Here is a 25,241-nt window from a genome sequence, read left to right as displayed (position 1 = left end):
AGCAATCTCAAGAGATGAGGAACATTCCATTCCTCGTTGCCATTTTCCTGACTGGCTGTCATTAAGTCCTAAACCACCTAAATTTGTATTAAAAACAAACAAACAAAACCATATTGGTGAAGAGAGTCTGAAGACACAAAGCTGACCTTTAAACTACTCCATGCTGCCTCCTCCAACCTGTGGAGGGACAATCCCCAAAGCAGTCCTAGTTCAGAAACCAGCAACCTACAGCAGAAGACAAAGAGGGCTGGGGTGCATCAAAGCACATCTACAAGGCACAACACACTGTAGTTACACCAATGGGACTGTAAACTTAAACCACCAGCAGTGCAGGCTGCCTTGGGTCGGAGGCCAGGCAAACGTAACTCTAGTAACTTGGATAAGGAGAAATGTGGTGTCACCTTCAGTGAAAGCAAGGGAGATGGGTAAGGCTCAGACACTTACAAAAACCTGCTTAAAACAGACTCAGCTTATATTGACAACTGTTTTGGTTGTGTACAGGGCATTAGACAGCATTACACAATCCTTTCTTTTTCTTTTTTTTCTTCCCCAGCTATAAAAGCACCTACAAGATGACTTTACCACTGCAGAAATGTTATCAAAACCCCAAATACCTCCCACCAGCACTTATAAACTGGAAAACGCTCTTATAAACTGTTGCATGTCCTAGGCATGATATAGAAAGCAAATAATGGTATTTTATGATCAACAACACGCTGTGACATACAGGACATGATCATGTAAGTCACAGAAAACACCAAGTTAGCAGGACATAGCAGCACAGCTCACATGTGGGTTTATTGGTTTCCCACCTAAAACAAGCTTAGTTCTTGCACTATTTAGTTTTTAGGTATATTTTCATATTCCAAGGCAAAGAAACAGATACCTTGGAAGCCAATTCTCTCTAAACCAAAACTGAGGCATACAACAGGTATGGTCTTCAACTTAGCATCAGATATAAGCATTACATTTGAAACTGTGTTTATAAGTAGAAGATTAGAAATGAATATAAATATCCCAAACCTGAGATCAAATAACCAGCAACTGAAAGCCAGTAACAGACAAAAAAAAAAAGCCTCTTCATTCTTAATAACAAGAACCTCATAAATTTCTTAGCGAAAGACTATTGAAAGAAACACCTGATATACGACACAGTTATTGATGCACACCACAGTAACTTCAGTAATTACATTTCAGGAGTGAAATAGTTAGCAGGACTGTATAAATAAGGCCTTTTCTACAAAACCAGCTGCTTTTTTTAAGTGCAATAGAGAAAAACTCACAATCAACTGTTGGAGAGCTGCACTTCATTTTTTACAGTGACTGGGTTAAACTATTAGTACCTTCCAAAGGCTTAACACTTCCATCCCAGTCTAGTCATACAACAGCCTACAGTGCAGTCATAACAAGCTGTCCCAGTGTTTCTCTGGCAGCAGCATAGCCGTGCTACCAATGGCAGATGTTCAAGATTCAACATCCTGTTTGTGTCTGAATCTACCCCTCATAGATAGAATCAGTAGAAAACGTGCCAGAAAATGCAAAAATGGCATGGCGTGATAAAAGATCAGTTTTCACACAGAAGCAGCTTCAGACAGCAATAAGAATGATCTCTGTACAGTTTTCAAATATGCTTTTTTAGTTTGCTTTTGCTCACAATTGGGTTGACAATAATGCCAGAATATCAAGAATACAAGCCGATACTCAAAATAATCCCAAGCATTCCAAGTACTAGCAGCCTAAAATTATTCATGATGTTATTTTGATAGATACTGTGCATTCAAAGAGATCACCTTGAGTTATCTCAACACAGATGATGGCATCTGATTCTTCTAAGAGCTGGGGCTACTAGGAATTTTTGACAGTGACCACTGAGTTCTCTCTGTAGTTTGTTTTTCATCCTACATCAAGGACTGAAAGTACCGGGCCCCACACAGTCAGAACAACAAGAAGCTCTTCCCTCCCTACATCTTCTTGAGATGCCTGGTGACAAGGCTTATGGAGGAATAAAATGAATGCACCTGTAATGAAAGTAATGAAAGTAATGAAAGATGTGAAAACAATTCTTTTTTTTTTTTTCATTCCACCTATTTTTGGACTGTGTAGGAGAGCCCAACAGTGGGGAAGGGCAAAATCACAGCCTCTGAGAAAATGCTGCCAAGCCATTTGGAGGGGTTCTTGTTTTTAAGGTATCTTTGCATCATTTTTTGCTCATCTGCTTCTGATTCTTTGAATTTCTCTAGATGTCCATAAGGCGTAATGTAATACAATACAGAATATCTGTGCAGAAGGAAACCGAAAACATACAAGTTTTATAATACCCTACTATAAGTAAAGAATCAAATTACAAGCTTGCGTTCTTGTAAGTATATTGAAGAACAATCAACATATTTTAATGAAAATGGATTTAGAAAGTAAGATATGTTTCAAGTTTGTGTCAAAAATAATAGAATTACTATTCATAAACCCTAAGCAAACCTTGGCAGAGAAATAAAATTAGAGGAAAAAACATTAATAAAATTATAAAATATTAAAACATCTGGCTTCAGTAAATAAGATTTTTTAATACATTACTGCAAGAAGACACAGATTTAGTGGAATCACAACAACAAAATTATTATTTTTTCCATTATTACCTACCAAAAAAATATTTTTATCACTGATGTGCCATATTGCAACAGGGTTGGAATAAACATGCTATGTGAAATACATACTTGCTCAATGATGTAGCATTATTTCCTTAAGCGAGGTGTGAAGTTCTAGTGTTTTCATTGAGGGCTTGCTTTGGGAGGGTACCGACACTATCCATTGATCACTACCCGCACACTTGGAGATCTGCAATGATCAACTTCCTATCTTTGGATAAGGTCCCATTCCACCTTGATGCACTTGCTAGGTTTCAGCAAGTTCAATCATTTTTCTGCTTCCACATTATCTGTGGTGGCAGTCAAATTCGTGAACACGTGCAGGGACAAAGCAGCTCACTGAACCGTCAAGGTGGAGCTTTCGGAAGCAAAGACATTGGAGGGTAGGGCAAAACAAGCACAGTGATGAACAACTCAATGGTCTCAACCTTCGCAACCACTTCTACAGACATTACAGGGCTTTCTAGAGCTCAAATCTCTCTTTTTGTTTTTTGCCTGGGGAGGAAATGGGTAGTAGAAGGGACTTATGAGCTGGAGCTTACACTCAGAGTTGTCTCAAATTTATATTTCCCACATGAAACACGTGTCTCCTTTGAAAAGTTTGCTTCATGCTACAAGTAACCAAGCCTTAAACTCAAGAATGGCTTGTGCCGTTCAGCAGTGCTACTCTGAACACCTCTGCACGCGTCTGTTAAACATTACTGACGAAGAAATGACAGTTTCACACCATTAGTCTTATCCAGATTTCTGTCTGCATTGGATGAAGGATTCAGTAACCTTCCTCCCTTGCTAGTGGAAATGCTGCTGTGCAGAACAGCACAGAGCTTTGACACTGATGTGTTTTTTGATTTATAAAACTTCTTCCTGTAATTCTGATGTATTTCCTTCATTGCAAAATTAGCACCAAGAAAACTTGCTAATTCATGTTTATTTGTACTTAGGTGACACTGTTCACAAAAGCACGGCCTGACTGTTCCAGTTCCTCTGTGTTCCACAGTTAACAAAATGGATCAGCAAGGACTGATTACAGGACTGATTGCATTTGTGCATTTCAAGGCAAGAAGGAACCACTGAGAACAATTCTCTCCCTGATGTCTTCAGTGACACAAGCAGAGAATCATGATATAGTGATATCTGCAGCTACAGATTACCTTTTAGAAAGATATACAACGTGGCTTTGAAAGCATCATGTGATGGAAAATCTGCTATATGCACGGGTAATTTCTATCTGAACTGAGAGTAAACAAGCCTTCAAGACTAAGATCTCATTATATATATATATACTATATATAGTGTATATATATACTATATATATACACTATATATAGTGTGTGTGTGTGTGTGTGTATATATATATACGACATTCAGGATCTCCCTGCAGATGTAGAACTGTAACCTCTGACCAAATCACCTCTTAATCTTCTTTCCATTTTAGATTAAGAACTGCCTGAATTGCTAAGTTTTCTGCCATTTAAGACATGCTTTGCAGCTCATTCCAATCCTTCAATATCCTGTGGCTACCAGGCAGGTTTTAGCAATAGTGCCGTCAGATCCCCTTTCTCTATTTGAGCTGTCATTGAGTTTTTACTAAACATACTTTCAGTATGGTCTATGGCTGTAACATAATCTAGCATTTTAGTTAATACAAAACATCAGTTTTCTTTTTATCATGTGAACCTGAGATTACTAGTATAATGGCAAAATTGAAGCAGTAAGGATCGGAAAGAATACAGTAATGCTGTTACTCCTTTTCAGGTAAACTATTGTGCAGGTATTCAAGCAATGGATGGGTGAATTTTCAAATGCGTATTTCGAAAACTGAAATTTGGAGGACTGGGACAGTAGAACTTTTCCTAGTACTTGGACTAAGGACCAGACAAGTTTCAAGATTTTAAGGTTTTAGAAGTCGTATCTTTTTTGTTTGTAGAACACACAAGGTTGAAGGATGTGCACACCCTATCTTTCTACTTGGTAATACTGAGAGAGATTTGTCGTGATGAAAAGGTTTATCAAGGTCTCTGTGTGCAAGATTAGAAAATCCTTGGAAAGATGAGAAATACAAAAAAGAAAAAAAAAAAGGAAATAAGAGACTGAATGAGAAAAATGGAAAATGAGAGCGGATACTTCCCACACATTTTGTCCTTTGCGCTCAGTGATCACTGATACCTTTATGGATTGCTTACTCTCTACCTTTGCAGAAAACCACAACCCAGAAATACCCACTTCTGGAAGATGGCAGTGCAAAAATAGGCTGAAAGAATGCATAGCTATAAATGTTTTTAAAAGTGATCCAACAACGACATGGCTTTTTTCTATACTTCAGTCTGAAAGAAAACTAAAGTTACAAGGATGGCTTAGGAGGGAATTTAATATACAGCACCTGACAAATAGGAAGCACTGAATTTTTTTATTAGGTGTTCATAGCAGAAAAAAATGTCTGTGACAAAAGGACCATTAACTTACTCAACAATCAGGATGAAGAAAAAGTATAGTTAAAGCCAAAGGAAAAGCTGGGTTAAAGAGCTATAAAATAAATTACTGGCTTGTATTAAATTTTGCCAAATCACAGAACAGTGATGACTTTAGCTGTCAATAAGCACTTAAAATCCACAAGGATTTACTATTGCTGTAAAGAAGTTTGCCAACAGGAAAAAAAACAAACAGGAAAAAAAGAGAAGGAATAATTTAGGCATTTCTCGGCTTCTAACCTGCATTCTGTAACTCTCTAATCAATCTCTACTTATTCCCTAAGGTTTAATGTATTCATAATGAACTAATGGCAAAGACAGATGCTTTCATTTGCATGAAACAACTTATTAGATAGTCAAGCTTGCTGAACAAATCACTGCAGCAGAACAGCAAAATGCACAGCTGCAAGAATATACCTATGTGATTTCTTTTGTCATCTGAATTTCCAGCATATCGCACAGAATTAGCACAGAAACTGAAACGGCATCGTATTAGCATGTATAGAGAGGTAATGTCTCTCTGAATTGAAGAAATAGCTAAAATCTTCAAATGGCACCAAACATACAGATTCAGCTAAACAGTCCTACCTGGAGGCTTCAATGACATCTTTAATTTCAAGCAAAATGAGATGAACAGAATCGCAACACGGATGCAAACAGGGGAAAGTGCCCAACACAAAGCTCACCTGTTGAAAATACTTCTTTTAAAAGTCAGATTGTCTGTGAAAAGACCTGTCACTTAAATAGAAGGAAACTGCCTGCTTGTGAGCACTTCTTCAGGTTGCTGACTCCATGCAAACAACTCACAAGACGTGACTGTCCTGGTTTCTTTCCTCCTCTGCTGTTAAAGGATATACTACCATGGTTTTAAAAGGAAACATTTAAATTCTAAATAATTTTAAGTTTATGAAAACACTTAAGGAACTTACCAGGCCTTTCTCAATACAGAGGCCTCACCACAGAGATATTCTATTATCATTTACAGTAAAATGTGCTAACCAGAACTAGAGGAAAAATGATGGGAAAAATTAGGTTTTCTACATTTGATATGGTTTCAGTTTCATATAAAAGTTTTGTGAGTTACACAAACAAGTGCATTCTGAAACTTTCATCTTCTCCAGATACGCCATCCTATGATGATTTCGAAATGAAAGAAACTTTTGCTTCCTATGACCTGTATCTCTTTGCTTCACTGCTGCTTACACTGGGCTGCTCCCAGCTGTCTGCTGTGCCACATGCCCAGAAGCCTGGAAAGGCTGGCGTCCCCACACCAGAGTAGTTCATGTGCAGTTCAGTTATCCATCAAAACTAGATTTATGAACTACCCCAGGTTTAATAAATCAACCCTTTTTGGTGGGGGTCCACATCACTGGGGAATTTCCGTGGAGATCAGGCACTGAGCATCTGTGATTGCCATTCATTTCACCTGAAACAATCAGTGCTCAAATCCTTTCCTCTGTATTACTATACTCTTAAATTGCTTTGAAAAACTGTGATAGGCTTACTCATGTGACTGAAGCAATCACAACAGCATAAATCATACATGGCTTGCCTGTCCCAAGTACCACATCAAATGTATCAATGTCAACTAGTTGGATTACTCAAAAAAACGACATGATTTAGACTTTAGAAATATAAGAAATTGATTCCCCCCCTTGTTTTTCTAAATCAGATTAACACTTTGACACTAACAACAAACCATTTACTTTGCTTCCTTTTATCCCATTGGTTCCTGGCAAATAAACTGACCAGAGATCTAATTACAGACTTAAATTTTGCAGGTATAACTTCTTAAACCTTTGAGGATGCCATTCCAGTCCTCAACTTGTATCAGACACTCAGATTTAATCACTTGTTTTTTTCCTAACTTACAGCCTGTTCTGTAGTTTGGGTATGCATATAAATGATACTATGCCAAACATGCCTGCATGTTTGGCATTTCTGCCATTTTTACAACATCACTTACCTTAGCACTGTTAATGGCAGCATATTATATCAACTTGAATGTACTTTATGAAGCTGTTTTTACTCATAACTATGCAACAAACAGTTAATTAAATTGGCCAGAAAGATCAGCATCATCTGTAGGCACAATTTGGGATCAGGAAAGGTGCTGATGGTATCTAATAGTTCACAGAGCTATTTATCTAAACCGGAGAATTCAAAAGAATGACTAACAGTAAATGTTTCTAGTCAGGATCTATCTTAATTCCCTGAACTTTAGCTTATTCCGAGGGTTACCTCCTTGAAGTTTTTCTGACTGAAAACAGATGGGAAAGGTGATTTCTGCCTGAATGAAACAATCCAACGAACACATTTGCCTACTTTCTGTCACTATTTGTAAAACACGGACAAATGTCTTGCAGGTTCTGCTTCCAAAAACCTTTTCTGCTAAGGAAAATTTATATTAAAAGATGTCCCCAACATGACTATGTAAGTGTGGGGGTAATAGCAAACTCTCGCAGCAGAAATGAAGTCCTCATGGGGGAAAAAAAAGAAGCCAAAAAAATTCAGACCAATTTGTCAAGCAAAAGAAGAGTGACAACAGTTCTGTGCTGATGTCACTTTTCCCACCCTGAAGCTTTGCTCATTTAGAACTACTGCAAAATTCATACTTCCAACCAAAGCAGCTTCACCAGCAATATTTCCCAGGAAACACCTAGCTTATACATCTTACAGGATGCCTGTAATGAGAGTCTTTGCTTCAGATTTTCTTTCCCTTCTTGGTTTAGCAAAGCACAGAGCAGATGATCTTCAGGCCACGACAGGTCTGCACATTCATCATGTTTTTCCACAGTGAAGACCCAGAACTTATGATGGAGATAGAGATATCAGCCTAATGTTAACTGTTACCACCTGATAAGAATATTTGGTATGGTTTTGAGTTTTGTAATGTTTAATTTTAAATCATACATGCATTAGAAGAATCCAATGTCCCGATGTCTTCTGATCCCCATCTTTTGACTACTGGTCAATGATATTTTTATAGGGTACTGGATATATTAAAATGTGCACTGGATCAGCATATAAAATATTCCACTCCAGCTTTGTACACAGAGAAAATTTGGACTACAAAATGCATCCACACCTTGTCAAAAATACTTTGAGACTCCTAATACCCTCAGACCACGAAAAGCACATTTTACCACAGATTATGATCATGTCCAGCTATCATCCTTGTTGGTGAGCATTTCAGCTAGACTGACTGAATTAAAACAACCTGTCTATTATTTATTGTGGTGTGGGATTAAGCAAATCAAGCTCTATGATTGGATATATGTTCCCATGCACTATATGCTCTCTACTGCACCATTACCTTTTGTTAGCGGTTAAGGAATAAAGCTCTTGGATTTTAAAGGTGTTATTAGAGTTAGGTACTATCCCTATAACAAAACTGAAGAAATTCCTTACTAGGCATCGGGTTTGGTAGCTGTAAGTTAAAATAACTTTCAAATATACTTGTTAAATTTTCAATTCCAGAGCTAATGACATATCTTCTAGCCAGAACTCAACCTGAAAACCTTTTAGAAGAGCATGTGTTTTTACTCCCATGTGTTTTTACTCCCATGTGAGTATATTCCATGCAAGTTATTGAAAAATTATCATCCATTTTAATCATACTGCAGCATCAGTTACTTTTTATAGACCTGGTCCATTTCGTTGCATTCTTTGTCTAATGGCAAGATTTCCCTATATGACCTCTATCAAGTTTTACTTCTCACTTTCATTTACAGAAGTGATATTTTGGGGATTGATATTCACACTCTGTTAACAGCATATGATCAGTTATGGTTTGTCAGTGATACCTAAAATTCAGCTGCAGCATGTGTCTCCCATTTTTCTGTGACACTGGGTTTTTACTACCTCAAAGGTCAATGCTCATTTTCTATACCATTTATCTGACAAGTAATCAGGGTCACAATGTCATCTAATGTAGGATGAAGGTCTTGGAAGTATCCTGTCTCACAGTTAACTATTAAGCTGGGCTCATTTGCTTCACAGATAAAATCAATTAGCATTGAAGACTGGCACTTGTTTCTGCTTGGATTGAGATTCAGTGTCCTTCCACCAATGTTTTCTGTGAATAAGAGGACTGAAATCTCCTGATTTTGGCCTCACTGCTATTTTTGCCTATTAAAATACTCCTTGTTTTGCTTTCTGTACTCTTTCAGTTGGTTAGTAAGTGAGACTTGACTGAAGAGCCTTCTCTATGTGTTTATTTGCACAACATTAGAATGCCCCAAACCATGCAGATAAAAAGTGAGAATGACATCTGCAATTTGGACAAGGACAATAAATGAAAAAGGTCTGCATTCTACTAGCCCGCCTATCACTTACAAAATTAAGTCTCTCTATTAATGTAAGAGATACGAAGGGATGTGTGGACCAATATAGCTAAAAGGTACCCAGTAAATTAATTATGAAATTAATGTGGACAGAAAAGAATTTGGGCACCCTCACAGGTGATCTAAACTCACTGACCAGAATTATGAACGCAAGCCATACATATATAAACAGGACAGTTTTACACAGCAGTATTTAGTACACCTTTCTATTTAGTGAAGTAGTGACCATCACTTGGATGCTTTATATCCTTTTTGTGACACAACTCAACAAGATTATTAATAACCTAAGAGAGGATGGGAGAGTCAGAAAAGAGCTTTCGGAATAGTTAAAGAAACATGCCAAGGAACAGAAGACCCAGAAGCACAATTTGTTCACTCTAACAAAGGGAAGATTAAAAGGCGATTTCGTAATGAAATGCCTATAAAGGATGAAGTGAATTTTGATGAAAAGCAACTATTTTCACAAACAAGGTGAAGCAGAAGCTACACATACTCAAGCTAGAAATAAAAGCAGCTACGCTAATTAACCTCAAAAGGCTGTAATGGGTTTTGTATCACCAGTAACCTTAAACAGATTGAACGCCCCTCTAAAATATAATTCAAATAAAAGGTGAGATATAAATAAATCCAGTGAAGTTGTATGTTTAGTTTAGATGGTCACCAGTGCACCTTCTGGCCCATGAATTCCATGTAAATTTACCACACATACAGTAAAATCTGAAAGGGTTAGCTCTATATTCTTATCACTGAGATTATAAATAGAAAGGAAACAAAAGGCAGTTTGCAATTACTCTGTAATTAACTTGTGGTCTTACAGCTCCTCCATGAAACAGAAACATCTCTTTTATTCCACACTAAGAGGCATGGATTCACATCTACCCGCCCCACATACCAAAGATGTGATGAGGAAGACACACAAGAACTAAAATCTCTTTTCCTCTTTTGATTCTAAGTGAATAGAAAGCATGAAAAAGCTATTAAACAAACAGGCAAAGAAACAACCCTTCCTCCATCTACAAGAAAACACTTTAAACAGCTTCATATTGGTAAAATGGACATACAAGTTTGTAACAATACCCCAAAACCCCCCAAATTTGATGTAAAGCCAAGGTTTACAGTGTGAACTAGCAGCTTTGACCAATTGATTACAGTTGAAGAGGTGAGCTATCATCCAGATTGGCATAGCACATTTTGGTGTGATACAGCTGTTACCTTGGTCGATGATATATTATTTCCTAGCTATCTTAATGCCCTGAATTTATAATCACTGCAGAAACTGAATGGGAGATTCAAAAAACCAGATGGAAAGCATACATTAACTCCTTTAAAGAGGTATTAGAAGATATATTAGGAACATTAAAAAAACAAGTTAATTATCTATAACGTAAAATAAAAAGAATCTATCAACTGCAAAAAGACCCAAGTAGGCAAATGATGAAAAATTACCCTCAACTTCTCAAATTAGGAAATTACTCAGACCTTAAAGGTAGATGCCTGGATTTCTTTTGCTAGTCGTCTGCTTCTGTTTATAGCATTGTGGGACTTTTGAAAGACAGCAATGCTCTGCTAGGTCAGACTAACACTTCATCTTGGAAAGCAAGAAAATTAGTCCTGTTTAGGGAGAGAATGAGAGCCTGCCTGCTTTGTCCAGATCCAGTCCTGGCACGTTAGAGGCAACAACGCTCTTCAGTCTTTGCCGTACTTACATACAAATCTCTTGCCAATGAATTCTTTTGTTCAGACCCTCTGAATCTCTGCATCCACAAGTTTACTTTTTACTCTTCCCCTCTATTTGATACCGGATGCAGGAGGCTTGTCTTAACTGAATGATACAGAAATCAGTTTTCCTGTTGAATCCACATTTTTGCCCCAGTAATAAACTGCTGATAGCATAGATAAGAATGCCTAAATAGATTTCCACCCAAATAAAAATAAAAAATTTAGAAAATATTGCTTGCGATTTTTTTTAATACATTTCCTCAATTCTGAACAGACTGGGAACATGAGCATTCCTCATGGATCTTCTTCTCATGTAATATCCCTGTTTCTGAAGACACCCCCCTTCCTCCTCCATGAAAACCCAGCCGTGCTATCCTGTGGAAATCCAGTCGCTTTCAAGATGTAAATATCAAGTTTTAGCTTCTCAGTTACCTAAAACAATGAAGGACCTCTAGTAGATGTAATGGGCTGTTCTACTCCATAAGCGACAAAGCCCAGTTTCACAAAAGAAGAGTTTTACAACTTCTTGTGGACAGCAGAGATTATTGGGATTGATGAGTCTGTGTTCAGCCTGGAATGGACTGTGATCATTTATACAATCACAGGGTTACAGATCAACTTGTGCTTGTCACTTCTTGTCATGACCTTTAACAAGCCCATAGCTCTCCTTCCTCTTTCAAAACTCACCCAGCCTGTCTGCCTTCTTTTTCAGAGACTGTCTCCATACCTCTCTTTCAAGCCTCATCTTGACCATCTTAGTTTGGCTTTTCCTAGTTTCCCTCTCCTCACGTATCCTTCACAGCCCGCTCCCTCTTCTTACTGAAGCCTTTAAAGGGAACGGACAGCACCAACACTTTGATTAAAATGAATGCAACTAACCATCACAAGGATGTTTCCCTTTGTGGAGTGCAGACAGCACACCTAAGTTGCACATGAAAACAACCAGAAGATAGGACCCCCAACCTCAGGAGATGTACTGGTGCTTCCCAGCCTATATTCAGGTCCCAGGCTGCACTGAGAAATCCTGTGGTAGGGTCTTGTGCTTCAAACTAACAAACGGCCAGTGGAGTACATGCACACGTACACACTGCAAGCACATTTGCTGAATACAAAATGACTCACTCAAAATTGCCATCTGTGCTTCAAATGTGTGCTTGCAAGGGCTAAATAGCTGGGACAGGTTTTTTAATGATGTTATAGATACTCTATGGGTTTCATTCTCATCACACTACATATAGCTAAGCTGATTTTGCTGGGAAAAAATGCAGCTGGAATAATTGAACACATTTGACTTTGGAGAGCTGAGGTTTGGTAAAATTATATGCAACTAAATCCAAATACCCATAAATTAAGGTGTTTGGCACCATCAGCAACAAATCTGCAACTGGTTGTGCTTATAATCAACTTCTATATAGTAGTGAAATAGTTTAAAGGTATTTAACTTTTCAGACCTCATATCAGTTGGATATTTGAAAAAGATCATGTTCCACATGTGCAATATTGCCTTTAATGCATTTTCTTCCTCATTTATGGCAAAAGGAATGAAATTAGATTTTTCTCTATTCTAATCCTTTCCAGTATTGAACAGCACTAGCATGGGGCAGAATTGTAAAGAAAATGTAGAAATAAATCATCAGCAATCTCATTTAGCTAAGAACTCAGTGGGCTTTTTTCATTTTCATTCTTCAGATTTATCTGTGCATGAAACATGTTTATATGAATGACATACATGGAATCATTCCAATAAAGTTATTTTGGTAGAAGGGAAGGAGGACAAGAAAGAAATCTTCTTTCAGTATTACATATGCAAAAGAAAATTCAGGAATTTCCAATGCTGATGGGAAGGAAAAGACGTGTGACTCTGCAGATGCTTCACAGACCATTTGATAAACCTCCAGCAGGTTAAACACACACACAGGGAAGACTGTAAATGATACTGCAACTGCAGCCTCCCATCAAACATGAAAATCAGCAAATGACTTTGCAGCTATAATAAACACCTCAAGTGCAGAAAAGCTTACTATCCTGTGATATACATTTCACAGGTCAAAACACTTGCTTCTGCTAGGAAATCACCCAAGATAGATAGCATAATAAGTGTGACTGCAGAGGTTATTGCTAATAGATTTCTAAATGCTAAAAATCTCTTCAGTAGCAAATCTGAGCATTCTGTGCCGATTTTAAAACATACACAATAAAAGCGTCTATGAAACAAATGCAAATTAAGAAGAGAAGAAAGTGCTTTTGCAGATGCACACTTTAGCTTTCTAACCCAACTTTTAGTGACATACATAGTACTTTCAGGTTTTACTTCTGCAGTCACAGAATCATAAAATGGAATGGACCATTCCATAAAATGGAAAGGACCTTAAGCTCATCTAGTTCCAACATCCCTCCCATGGGCAGTGACACCTCACACTAGACCTGTCCAACCTGGCCTTGAACACTGCCAGGGATGGAACATTTACCACTTCCCTCCCCAGCCTGTAGCTGTGCCTGGGATTGCCCCAACTCAAATGTAGGACCTTGTGCTTCTCTCATTGTTGAGCTTCATGAGCAACGAATTATTTTCTCCACAATAAGAACCATGAAAAAGGTAAGGGATGATTTTGTGACAGGTTTCCTCAGGCAATTCATGCTCTTAATCTGCAAAACCAGTTAGCTAGTGAAGACTATTTAATATTTTAGTAGGGGATGAAGTATTAGGTAAAACAGCGCGGCAGTGCATCTGTGAAATCAAAGTGCTTATGAAACCTGAGGGAAGCTGAAGTCAAGGGCAAGGCTGGAAGAGGTGACTGAGGTCTGCCCAGGTTAGACAACACTTCCTGAGAAGGTAGCTGCTCTACAGCACACGATGCGAAGCCGGCTGCCAAAGCCAGCAGTCCTCCATCAAAAAATAATGGCATTGTTTACAACTTCTGTGGTTTTACTTGACACAGGAGTCTCAGGAAATTGGACCAAGCTAACTGCAAGCACAAGAAGAGCTATTTTGAACACCGGCTGTCTTGGCAATGCTGTATCAATCACAGAGGAAAACAAAACTGGCTCTGGAGGTGTTTGCACATAGGTAAACATCTACCCACTGGGGATGAATCATCTGTCATATTTGTCAGTCACTGTGAACCTGGCTCAGATGTTAACAGCTGAGCTACAGCAAGAATAACCATCTTCCCCCCTAAGCAGTGTCATTTAATGAAACTTGTATCCTTGGATCACATTAAAAATCAACGATTTTATTTTATTTTTTAATCCATGTGGTTGTTTTCTCAATTCCTCCTCTCTCTCTGTATTACTTTCTATATTTCTCCCTTATTTCCAAGATTATCTTGTAAAGGAAAAATAACATGCTCTATCTAGGCTAGTATTATATGATGCTGTACAGACCGTTTTCTCATTTACATTTTGGCACAGCACACAGCTGTTACAGTCAGCTAATACAATTTTATATCAGCAACTGAAGCACAGCATAAAAGGATCACATCTTCTGTCTCTAACTGTAATCTATAATGGATCCTTATATATATATGCAGAATCACAGAATAGTTAAGAGTTGGAAAGGAGCTTAAGATCATCCAGTTCCAACCCCCCTGCCATGGGCAGGGACACCTCACACTAAACCATGTCACCCAAGGCCTCATCCAACCTGGCCTTGAACATCGCCAGGGGTGGAGCATTCACAACTTCCCTGGGCAACCCATTCCAGTGCCTCACCACCCTCACAGTAAAGAACTTCTTCCTTATATCTAACCTGAACTTTCCCTGCTTAATGAAGATTCCCGCCCCAGCATCCTTGTAGCCCCCCTTCAGATACTGGAAGGCTGCTATGAGGTCTCCACGCAGCCTTCTCTTCTCCAGGCTGAACAGCCCCAACTTTCTCAGCCTGTCTTCATACGGGAGGTGCTCCAGTCCCCTGATCATCCTCGTGGCCCTCCTCTGGACTTGTTCCAACAGCTCCATGTCCTTTTTATGTTGAGGACACCAGAACTGCACACAATACTCCAAGTGAGGTCTCACGAGAGCAGAGTAGAGGGGCAGGATCACCTCCTTCCACCTGCTGGTCACACTCCTTTTGATGCAGCCCAGGATACGGTTGGCTTTCTGGGCTGCGAGCGCACACTGAAGCTGGCTCATGTTAAGTTTCTCATAATATATTTTAACTTTCAATTATTTTCTTATTTCTTCACAACATTTACTTGTTTCCGATAGGAATATGTTTTTGTTTTCAGGATTAAACAGACATTTCTGTGTGTTCTGAAACTCCCAGAATCATAATTAAGTAAATTAAGTAGAGTGGTCTTGAGAAGGTAGACAAACCCCTCAAGAAAGTCACGTTTGGTGCAGCATGAGACAGAATATCAACATTTGCTGTGGAGCAGGCTGTGGGTCAGGGAGGGAAAAAAATAGCATGCTTTTGTGTTTTTGTAAACAGTTAAATAGCACTTGCCTGTGTTTAGAGCCAAGGACCAGAAGAAAACTCCCTCACTGCTTTCTAGTGATACATACATCGTGTATTTAAACATTTCAGAGCCTGAAAACTCCCAGGACTTTAATTGTTGTTTTTATTACAATAATTTAGTATTTCATGACTTCTCCTAGGAATATTTTGTGTCCTAAGCAATTACTGAGGACACTACATCATACAGTAATTGTTTTTTTAGTATCAGCTCTGTAAATACTACCTTTGCAAGGCATTTTAAAGTTCCTCCCTTCCAGCTCAGTAGTTCAAAATTCAGCCTACCCTAAAATCATGTCTGTTTAACATTTCATTTTTTGCATGAAAATTCTGTTACCAAACGCCCCCAAAATGAGCCTCCAAAACTGCTAATAACAGCAATACCAGAGCATGAGCCACAGCAGAGGATGCGCTCAGGGCTGTACATTCACTCTTGTGTTTTCCCTCCAGTTTGATGGCTAGCCCTGTTTTTGAGATCAAATACTGAGCTGAAATAGGAAACCTGTTTTATGGCATGCTTCAAAGAATCAGGTAGTGTGGAAAGAAAGTGCAGTATTCATGCATGTACAAAGGAACTAAAAAATCTGGTCACTTTAATTTCAGACTTCAAAGTCTTGACAATATTCCTTCAGAGCAGAATGACCTATTTTAACAACTGACCTGTCAGTACATCCCTGCAACAGCATACAAAACTTGCAAATGACAAATAACGGTAAGAAAATAAATGGTTAGAGAGAAAAACAGGCTCCCCATGGTGGAGAAAATGTCAAAGGAATGATTTATAACATCTAGGTTTGGTCTTCCCTACCCTCCGTGAGGGTTTGCATGCACTCTCACCACAAATACAATTTGCCTGTGCAGCAGATCAGGTATCACCATGGAGAAGGTGGCTGGAATGAGACTTGGGAAGATGCAACAGCTCCTGTGGGTCCCTGATGTCGGCACAGCTGGAGCACAAGCTTTATGTGGGAGAACAACAGCAGATCAAAGACAACATGACGTGGGACAAGATTTCAAGGACCGTCTGCTAAGTGTGTTGAGCAGGGGAGAAGGCAGGCAGCTGTGTTACTCTTCTGTCCCAGAGAAAAGGAAATTTCCTCTTTTTAAGGAAATATTCCCATTACGTCTCCTCGTTATTTGGCACTGGTTCTTTGAACAAGAATTTACTTAGGAGACAGCTACATGACTGCAATCCTCCTAGCTTACTAAATCTCTGAATTCACAGATGATTCAAGCAGCTGTCCCAGACTGCAGCTTGCATTGCAGTTGTTTTGAGCCCTTGATCACTTCAGGCAACAAAGCTTCACGTTTCTAGAAGTCTCCCATAGGTCAGGTGTCTGAGAGAGTAGATGCGAGAAGTAAAAAGTATGGATTTTCCAATTTAATGTCAAACAGACTGGGTACAAACTAGCTTTTCCCTAAAAACATAAGACTTTTATCTCAACCAAAACTATTTGCAGAATTTAACTGAAACCTACTAATGATTTCAGCCAACAAAATTAAAACACTGAGAACCTGAAACATTTCAGTTCTTTAAAAATTGTGGGGGTTTTGACTATTAATTTTATTTAAAAAAATAATAGCAACCTTCAAGACTCAATAAAAAATTTGCACAGAATTGGGCTAAAGCAGAATGAAACTTCTGCTGCAGATTTCAGAAATAATTCAATCAGCCTCAGATTTATGGTGTTTTGTTTGTTTGTTTGTTTCATGAAGGAACTAATTTTACATTTGGCTCAGGTAGTTTCTTCCCCCTCTGTTCCTCCAGTTTTCAGTGAGCGCACTGAAAATAGACAAATAAATAAACGAACAATGTGCACAGCATCAGTGTGACAGATTTCTTCGTGCTGCTAAAACAGATAAGGATTTTAGTCTAGAAAGCATGGGAGCAGCTATTCAACCTGTCCATATTCAGGACAACACTGAGAACAAGCTTATCTTTAAGCATATGTTAAAGTCCCCTTGACTTCAAAGTGTTTCTTTAACAGTGTCACCAGCTCCTGACATTGTATCAGTACTAGTGGAATATTTGATGCCCTTTTTAAAGTTCCTGCAGGAATAAGCAATCACAAGATCGACACCTTTGACTCAAGTCCTACTGACTTAATGTTTCCCCTTGGCCAGGCACTGCATGGATCCTCGGGCAAGCCAGGAGGAAACTTCAGTCCAGGAGCTCAGTGGGAACTATAGCCATCTAAACCTAGGGATAAGAGGTTAGCTAACAAGTGAGTATCAAATACTTCATTTTTAAATGGAGGACGTTTTTACCTGCATCTGACTCTGAGGGAAGGGTCTTTCCTATGAATTCTGAAACATACTGATTTCATTTATGTGCCTAAGTATTAGTCCGACAAGGATAGCTTCCTGAATGAGGCACAATACACCCCCCCTTGGCTTCTGTAACATACTATGTGGGCAGAATAGCAATAAGGTTTCATTACATACTGGTCAACAGTATAAATTTAAAAGTTCAGAGGAAAATAATCTGTTTGTTTCTTACTCCGCAGACTGTTCGTCTGCTGGCGTTACCTCAAGCCTCACTTTTATGTTAAGAAATTCTGACTGTAAAGCTAAATAATGCTTCAAACCATCATGTATTTATAGCTACAACTAAACACCTACACATCTGCAAAATTAAGTCCAAGTTTCAAACTGCAATTATATTAATGCATATAATTTGAATTAACTATAATTTCAGCAATTCTGTAAATCCCTTTGAAAGGATCTGTTGCTTGTTGATTTTGTGCCATGTGAAGACATGATAAATATGATATGTAGTCTCATCACATGAATAATGCATTCTGCATCTCAAACAAGCAAGTTCGGCTCCACAGAGATGCTTAATCCATTCCCTGCTTCTGGGGATGAAAGGAATTAAACTCGGTGTACTGATCTCACAGTATGCGCTCATTTGACTTTAATTACAAAATGATTATTTCAACATTTTTTTCCTGTAAAATAAACCAAGCCTGAGTTCCATGCAACCTCTATAGAATTATACGACTTCTCTGTGCATCCAGTCTTTGCTCATCAATACTGTACTTTCAATACCGTTTCACATGGAAGGACAGAAAAGCCTCTTGGGGTTTACAGTTGGTATAGTAGTTTCAGATCTCACAGAAACAAAAGCTCCCCTTTTTGATACTGAGCCAAAGGAAGGAGCACTAGAATCCATTATAGTGATTTCAAATGTCACGAGCAGGAATTTTTACCAGGCACAGGGGATGACATGAACCCACACTATGCAGGAAGATTTACATCACACATCCTGGATCTGCATTTTCACTATTTCTTTTTCCACAGACTGTTCAAACTGTGTAAAGCTCAGTATAAGATCATTTACCTTGCTAAAAACCAGAATTCTTCTCTTGGCTGCTTCAATGGCCAGAGCATTTCTTGGGAAGAGGACATCTGTTGTCCGTGTCTTGGGAATGACAGAGCATCAAGTGAATTAGACAGCTATACTGTCAAAGGCATTGCCATGCTTCAAGCTTGAAAAAACAGCACTTCAGGAATCAGGCATACCATCTGGGGAGAATCTAAATGAACACTTTCCATACAGTATATGCTCTTCATGTAAGGATTACTGACAGTAACTCCAGCTGACATGTCTCCAATCATGTTTAGAAGAATTTACCAGGTTCACTGCATCATGCCTTCCAAAACCTATTTGGAGCTGACCCACATACTGGCAGAAGTGTGATCCTGCAAAGCAAAGAGGCTGTACTTCTTCTGGTCTCAAACTAGTTAATGAGTTAATGGTACTAGTTAATACTACTGGTACACCTCCTACTGCCAAGCCAAGCTGCCTAGCTGGGCTGCTTTTGCATCTGTGTCAAAACTAATCCATAATGTCGATAAATTGCCCACAGACAAGAAAGCATAGATGCTATTTACAAAGTGCACCTTACATGGGAGATGTGAGGTCAAATTTTCTCAGTATCCAAGTGATATAAACATTTATGGATTATTTTCAGAAACTTCAGCCAACTCCTAAATGTTTAAGTTACTTCTCAAAATAATACTTAGTTTTACACAGCTATTTACATATCTAACCCCACGACATCCGCTGTGCTAGAATGTGAATTTGGCTCCAAAGGTCTAGAGATGCAACAATGCATTAAGATAAATGTCTTCACTATACTAAAAGCTAAAGAACATACATAAGCTTAGATCAGTTTTTTTCAGAACACCTGAAATTAAACAGAGTACATCTCCCCAACCACTTGTCACTATTATCTCTCTGAATAAACCATGACCTATGCAGAGTACACAGGAAAGACTTATCTGCAGTGCTCACAAAAACTCCAGAACACACAGTAAATTTGTAAAATATTCAAAATAAATGGTGACTGGTCACGGCAACTATTCAACATGTGAAATTCCTAATCTTATCAGATGCTCTAAGGAAAAATTGCACTGATTCAGTTTTCATCAAACTTTCTCCTTAAAGAACACAAGTGAAAATCATCAGTTCTCAAAATATCACCTGAAGCCATGAAGTTCGGTCTGTATTTGGACCTCAACATGAGTGTTTTAGAAATACAGTAACCACATAATAAATCACAACTGCTAAATTCACAGTGAAATATTCAGAAGATTAAAAAAAAAATAAGTAGATACTCTCTCTGTTTAATTTAGTGTCCTATGAGCTAAAGAATTACCTGAAAAGGTACCCATACAGAGGTCTTAATTCACTCTGAAGAACAATGAATCTTGATTTGTATTGACTCGGAGAAAAAAAAGCTGGTTGGTCTTTGTATAATTAAAGATTTTCTCATAACAATAACTGCACACTAGACACTGGAGCCATGTCGTTTCACAGTGGTTATGATCTACATGATTCTACCATAACAATAACAATCTTTAAAACTGTTCATTATGTGCGACAGTATCATCCAGCTTGCACTCTCTCACACATCCAAACATGCACACAAAGCATGCACAAAACATATAATTGGTCCTTCAGAAACACTAGAGCTATTGGGATGAAATGTAAACACGGCAGTGGTAAAGGTCTGAGCTCCATCCCCTGTATCTACAGCCTCCCTGCAGGTTGTGTAACTTTGTTCAACAGTAAGGCCATGGAGTGCAAGGAATATTAACATTAGTCATTAGAAGGTGGGTGACATGACCTTACAGTTTCTGACTTCTCTTGCAAGATATCTTCCCTCTGAGTCGAAGGTTACTGTGCTTGCGGTGAGACTGGCAACAACAGATATTCTGCTTTTGCGCAACCTTTGTCAGTGTTCATTCGTTTTCATTTAAAGATCTCTAAAATCTTACTGAAGGTGAAAATCCCTTTAGACTGCTGCATAATATATATAAAACTTTATATTCATAAGCATATTTTGCAGACTTGTTTGAAGTAATTAAAAGAGAAATACATGGAGCTGGCAGAGAAAGTCCAGAGGAGGCCACAAGGATGATAAGAAGGCTGAAGCACCTCCCGTACGAAGACAGGCTGAGAAAGTTGGGACTGTTCAGCCTGAAGAAGAGAAGGCTGCATGGAGACCTCGTAGCAGCCTTCCAGTATCTGAAGGGGGGCTACAGGGATGCCAGAGAGGGACTCTCCATCAGGGACTGCGGTGATAGGACAAGGGGTAATGGGTTTAAACTTAAACAGGGCAAGTTCAGGTTAGATATAAGGAAGAAATTCTTTACTGTGAGGATGGTGAAGCACTGGAACAGGTGGCCCAAAGAAGTGGTAAATGTTCCATCCCTGACAATGTTCAAGGCCAGGTTGGACAGAGTCTTGGGTGACATGGTTTAGTGTGAGATGTCCCTGCCCATGGCAGGGGTTTGGAACTGGATGATCTTAAGGTCCTTTCCAACCCTAACCATTCCATGATTCTATGACTCTATGAAATAGGTTCAAAGACCGTGTATTTTAACCATTGATCTAGTGATCCATCTTTGAGTGATACAATGACAGAAAAGACACAGATGGGCATATGTGTAGCAGAAAATTATGTGAAGATGAGAATTCTGACAGTGTTGCTCACTAGATTTCTGAGCCTGTCCAATCAGCCCTGGAAAATACAAGCTCCAATCTCCCTATACTGTTGAAACCAGATATCAAAGAACAGATTTCATGGGACCTGAAAATACGTGAATGTCTGAAGAAGAAGTCACAATCAATGCCTGAAACCTGCTGCAAAAGACACAGACACTGGGATGTTCTTCCTAGCAGAAGCATGAGGCAACCTAACTGCGGGAGCTCCATACAGTTCCCATGGAACCTTCTTTATAAAGTTGCTTCGTAGTAACTGTAATTCATTTGCTTTTTATAACTAGCTGAATTTTGCTTAGCACTACCTTCCTGTTCACAAACAAGTTAGGTGTTATAAAAAGCAAGGCAAGTCTTACCTGGAATACTCTGTCTCCTCACAGACAGTGCTCCATCAGGTGCCTTTGCCTGGTTTGCAGACTTTGTGTAAGGACTCTCATCTAAACAGAAACAAGCAACACTTCTGGTTACTATTACATATAATGTGAAAAAACCCAGAATTTTTACCCAAATACTGTGTGAACTAGCAATGCAGAGCACAAGAGCTGCTGTGAGCTAGATGAGGATGGGTATTTCTGAATGTTGATTCAATGTTCAATGTCATGTTCAGACTCAACGACAAAGGCTCTGAATAGCAGAGCTGAAAACGATGGGGTAAAACTAAAATCAGAGATAATACTTAGTTGATGACAGGCTTGACATACAAAGACCTTTTTGGCTTTAACATAATCACAGACATTTCCTTTTTCTCATGTTAAGAAGCTTTGTGAAAGACTCCAGTGAGAGAGGTACCATCCCTGTTCAGGAGTGAAAGGTTTCTGGAAGCTTTTGAATATTCCAGCTGTAAAGAACTCCTTTTCCTCTGGGATCTGTCAGTGGGTGGTTCCTTTTCTGTGGTAACAATTGATTGGGGAAAACATCAGAAAGCTGTTGCCAAATAGGCCAGCCATTTTTAGGCTTGAAGAATGGCACTGTAACAGCCTGTGTCTAAATAGGAGGTTATGTGGATCACCTACTAATCAACCTCAGCATGTAAGAGACCACTAATGATGAGATGAGCAGACGAGTCATTAATTAAAGGCAGCATCAGGCAGAAAGTGAGTCACTTCTACATCCTCCTTAAGAGCAGAATGACAGTAGGGGAACAAATCAACTGTATTGTAGTTTTAAAAAGGACAAGCTATAAGCTCAAGAAAGAAATGTGGATAAAAGAGAAGAAATACTATGCATCTTATTATTTCAATCAGAAGAAATGAATCAGAAGAAATTAGGCTTCTGTCTTGCTCTTCCTGTAATCCCACGCTCTAACACTTTAAAGTATTATCAAATCCTTCTATTTGCATATTTTCCTTTAATAAGTTCCAAGGACTGATGCATTTACAGCATGTGCATGAATACATGCTTAAATACAGATCAACGAGTAAAGGAATCAAAGACCATGCTATCTGGTGGCATTCTCAGACCAAGTAGAACCATATAATCATTTTCTGGAGAATCAGTTTTCCTTTCAGCTGACACTCTTGACATGGTAAGCCTTGCAAAGTCTCAAACTCCTTTAGAAACTTGCACCATGGACAGCAGTCCATTTCTGTACAAGTGAGGTAGGAGTTTGGTCAGCATAATTTGATTTAAAACCAGGTGTCAGAAAGAAGTGACTAGAAAAGCTGGTTGGCTTTTAAACCCAGAACCTCTGCAATGCACTCTGCTACTGTTAGGCAGTGACAAAACCCCTAAATTTTTATTTATTTTTTTTTTTTTTTAAAGAAAAGAAAGAAAAAGGCAAAATATCATTTTATAGTCACCCACTTGATAAAAATGCAGCCAGTAATGAAGAATATATATTGGTATCTACATGTTCTTCAGCCAATAGAATTGTTTTTTCTACAGTAAAATGAACTTCCATTGCTTTAGGACTACACTATTACAAGGAGAAAGAGAAGAGGCTTGGCTATACTGTGTGCTAATACATACTCCAAGAAAATAAAGCTGTCAGCTACAGGAAATACATCAGCAGGAAAAAATATTAACACAAATCCAGCTACACAATTCAAGAAAAAGGTAGATGTGTAAAGATGTTTATTCTTCCATTTGAGGAAAGTGGAAAAGATGCTACGGTTGCATATGTAGAATATATACCCCCTCATTAAGGAAAAAAAAAATTAAAGTAAGAGTGAACTAGAGCTTCTGGAGGAAGTAAGATTGTCTTTTTTATTTCACAGAAGAGATACCACTGAGCTTAAACTTAAGACAAGGCCTTCCCGAACAACCTTGCTAACTCATATCAATACCAAAAAAATAGGGCTCATCCATAACATGTGGATTACATGTCACATCCATTTTTACTTACTTGCAGGTGGCTGAACATGACAGCAGATAGTATGTGACATGTATTTTTCTTATAAAAGTAGGCAGGAAACATAATACAATTTCTCAGGAATCAGTGGATGTTGATGACTTTGGGTCCTATTTGAATGTATGCCCTACCCATGAAAAAATCTATCCATTTACAGAACAAAACAGTCCTCTCCTAGTCAGACTTATTACATACAAATGTTTTTCACCGGATTCGAAAGAGGGTAAAAAAGAAAGTAAGAATTTTCACAGCTAGACCTTTTTCACTGAATCTTTGTCACTGAGCAAATGAGTACATCAGCTACAATCTCATGCTGGAATAGGATTTGCCCAATACTGCACTGCACTGGGAGTACCTGCAGTTATCCTGAGTTCAGAATAAAAGACAAGTCTGCAAATCTTTCTGGTTAATGGGGAGAGAAGACTGTATATGTTAGTAAGCTAATATTTTAACTTAAGCATATTAACACTGAAAACTTATCAGATATTTATACAGTATATTTATATACTGTAGGCACGCAGTTGTGCTACATTTCTGAATCTCTCTACAGACAGCAAAAGAACAGGCTCAAAAAATTGCTTTATAAATTTTTGAACTCTTTTTAATGCAAAATATGCCCAATTATTATTGGGAAAGAACAATAAACCATTGTATCATCAGTAGACTGGAAAGCTGTTCCTAGGACAGGAAGCAATTCTGTTTCAGTGCCCATTTAACAGTAAAATCACATTGCACCATAACTAGAAATCAGTGTAAATGATTCCCAGAAGCAAAGGAAAACAAATACAACCAACTGGAGAAAGAATGCTAACAGCCTTATTGAGATGCTTATTTGAGACACAAAAGTAATATAAAAAACAGACAGATGCAGAAATAAATGCCACCCTAAACAACAAAGTGTCTAAAGAGACGCAGAAGCCCTGATAGCCCTGAAACATCAGACACCATTCATGATGTCATAAAAGAGAAAAAATCTGTTTGTATGTATTAGCAAAATTGTATATGTGGCCACAAGAATTTACTATCAAATTATAATTTACTGATGCCCCCACCCACTCTATAGTTATCAGGGAAAGGTCTTAAACCATGCAAAACCATCTCATAATAGCAGTGGCTACAGGGATTTGCCTGAGTGTTTTGTAATACCAGCTTCCCTCTCTACAGCACAGACAGACTTCTTGGAGATGAAATCAAATCCAGCAAGTCAACATGCTGAAAAAGCAATGGAGGAAAAGCGTATAAAGCACTTC

The 25,241-nt window shown here is 38.5% G+C and overlaps 1 protein-coding gene across 1 annotated transcript in view; it reads right to left on the bottom strand.

Moving 5' to 3' along the window:
- GRIP1 (glutamate receptor interacting protein 1) overlaps positions 1 to 25,241 on the bottom strand; it is a gene marked incomplete at both ends in the record, with an annotated part of 230,800 nt that overhangs the window by 93,403 nt on the left and 112,156 nt on the right. Inside the window, one exon of the mRNA XM_080638773.1 lies at positions 21,998 to 22,078. Within this exon, the coding sequence (XP_080494899.1) occupies positions 21,998 to 22,078 (81 nt within the window). The remainder of the gene's footprint in view (positions 1 to 21,997; positions 22,079 to 25,241) is intronic.

Source organism: Psittacula echo (assembly GCF_963264785.1).
Source record: "Psittacula echo genome assembly, chromosome: 1".
NCBI lineage: Eukaryota > Metazoa > Chordata > Aves > Psittaciformes > Psittacidae > Psittacula > Psittacula echo.
Note: the sequence above shows the minus strand (reverse complement) of the source record. Positions and strands in the feature narration are given on the sequence as shown.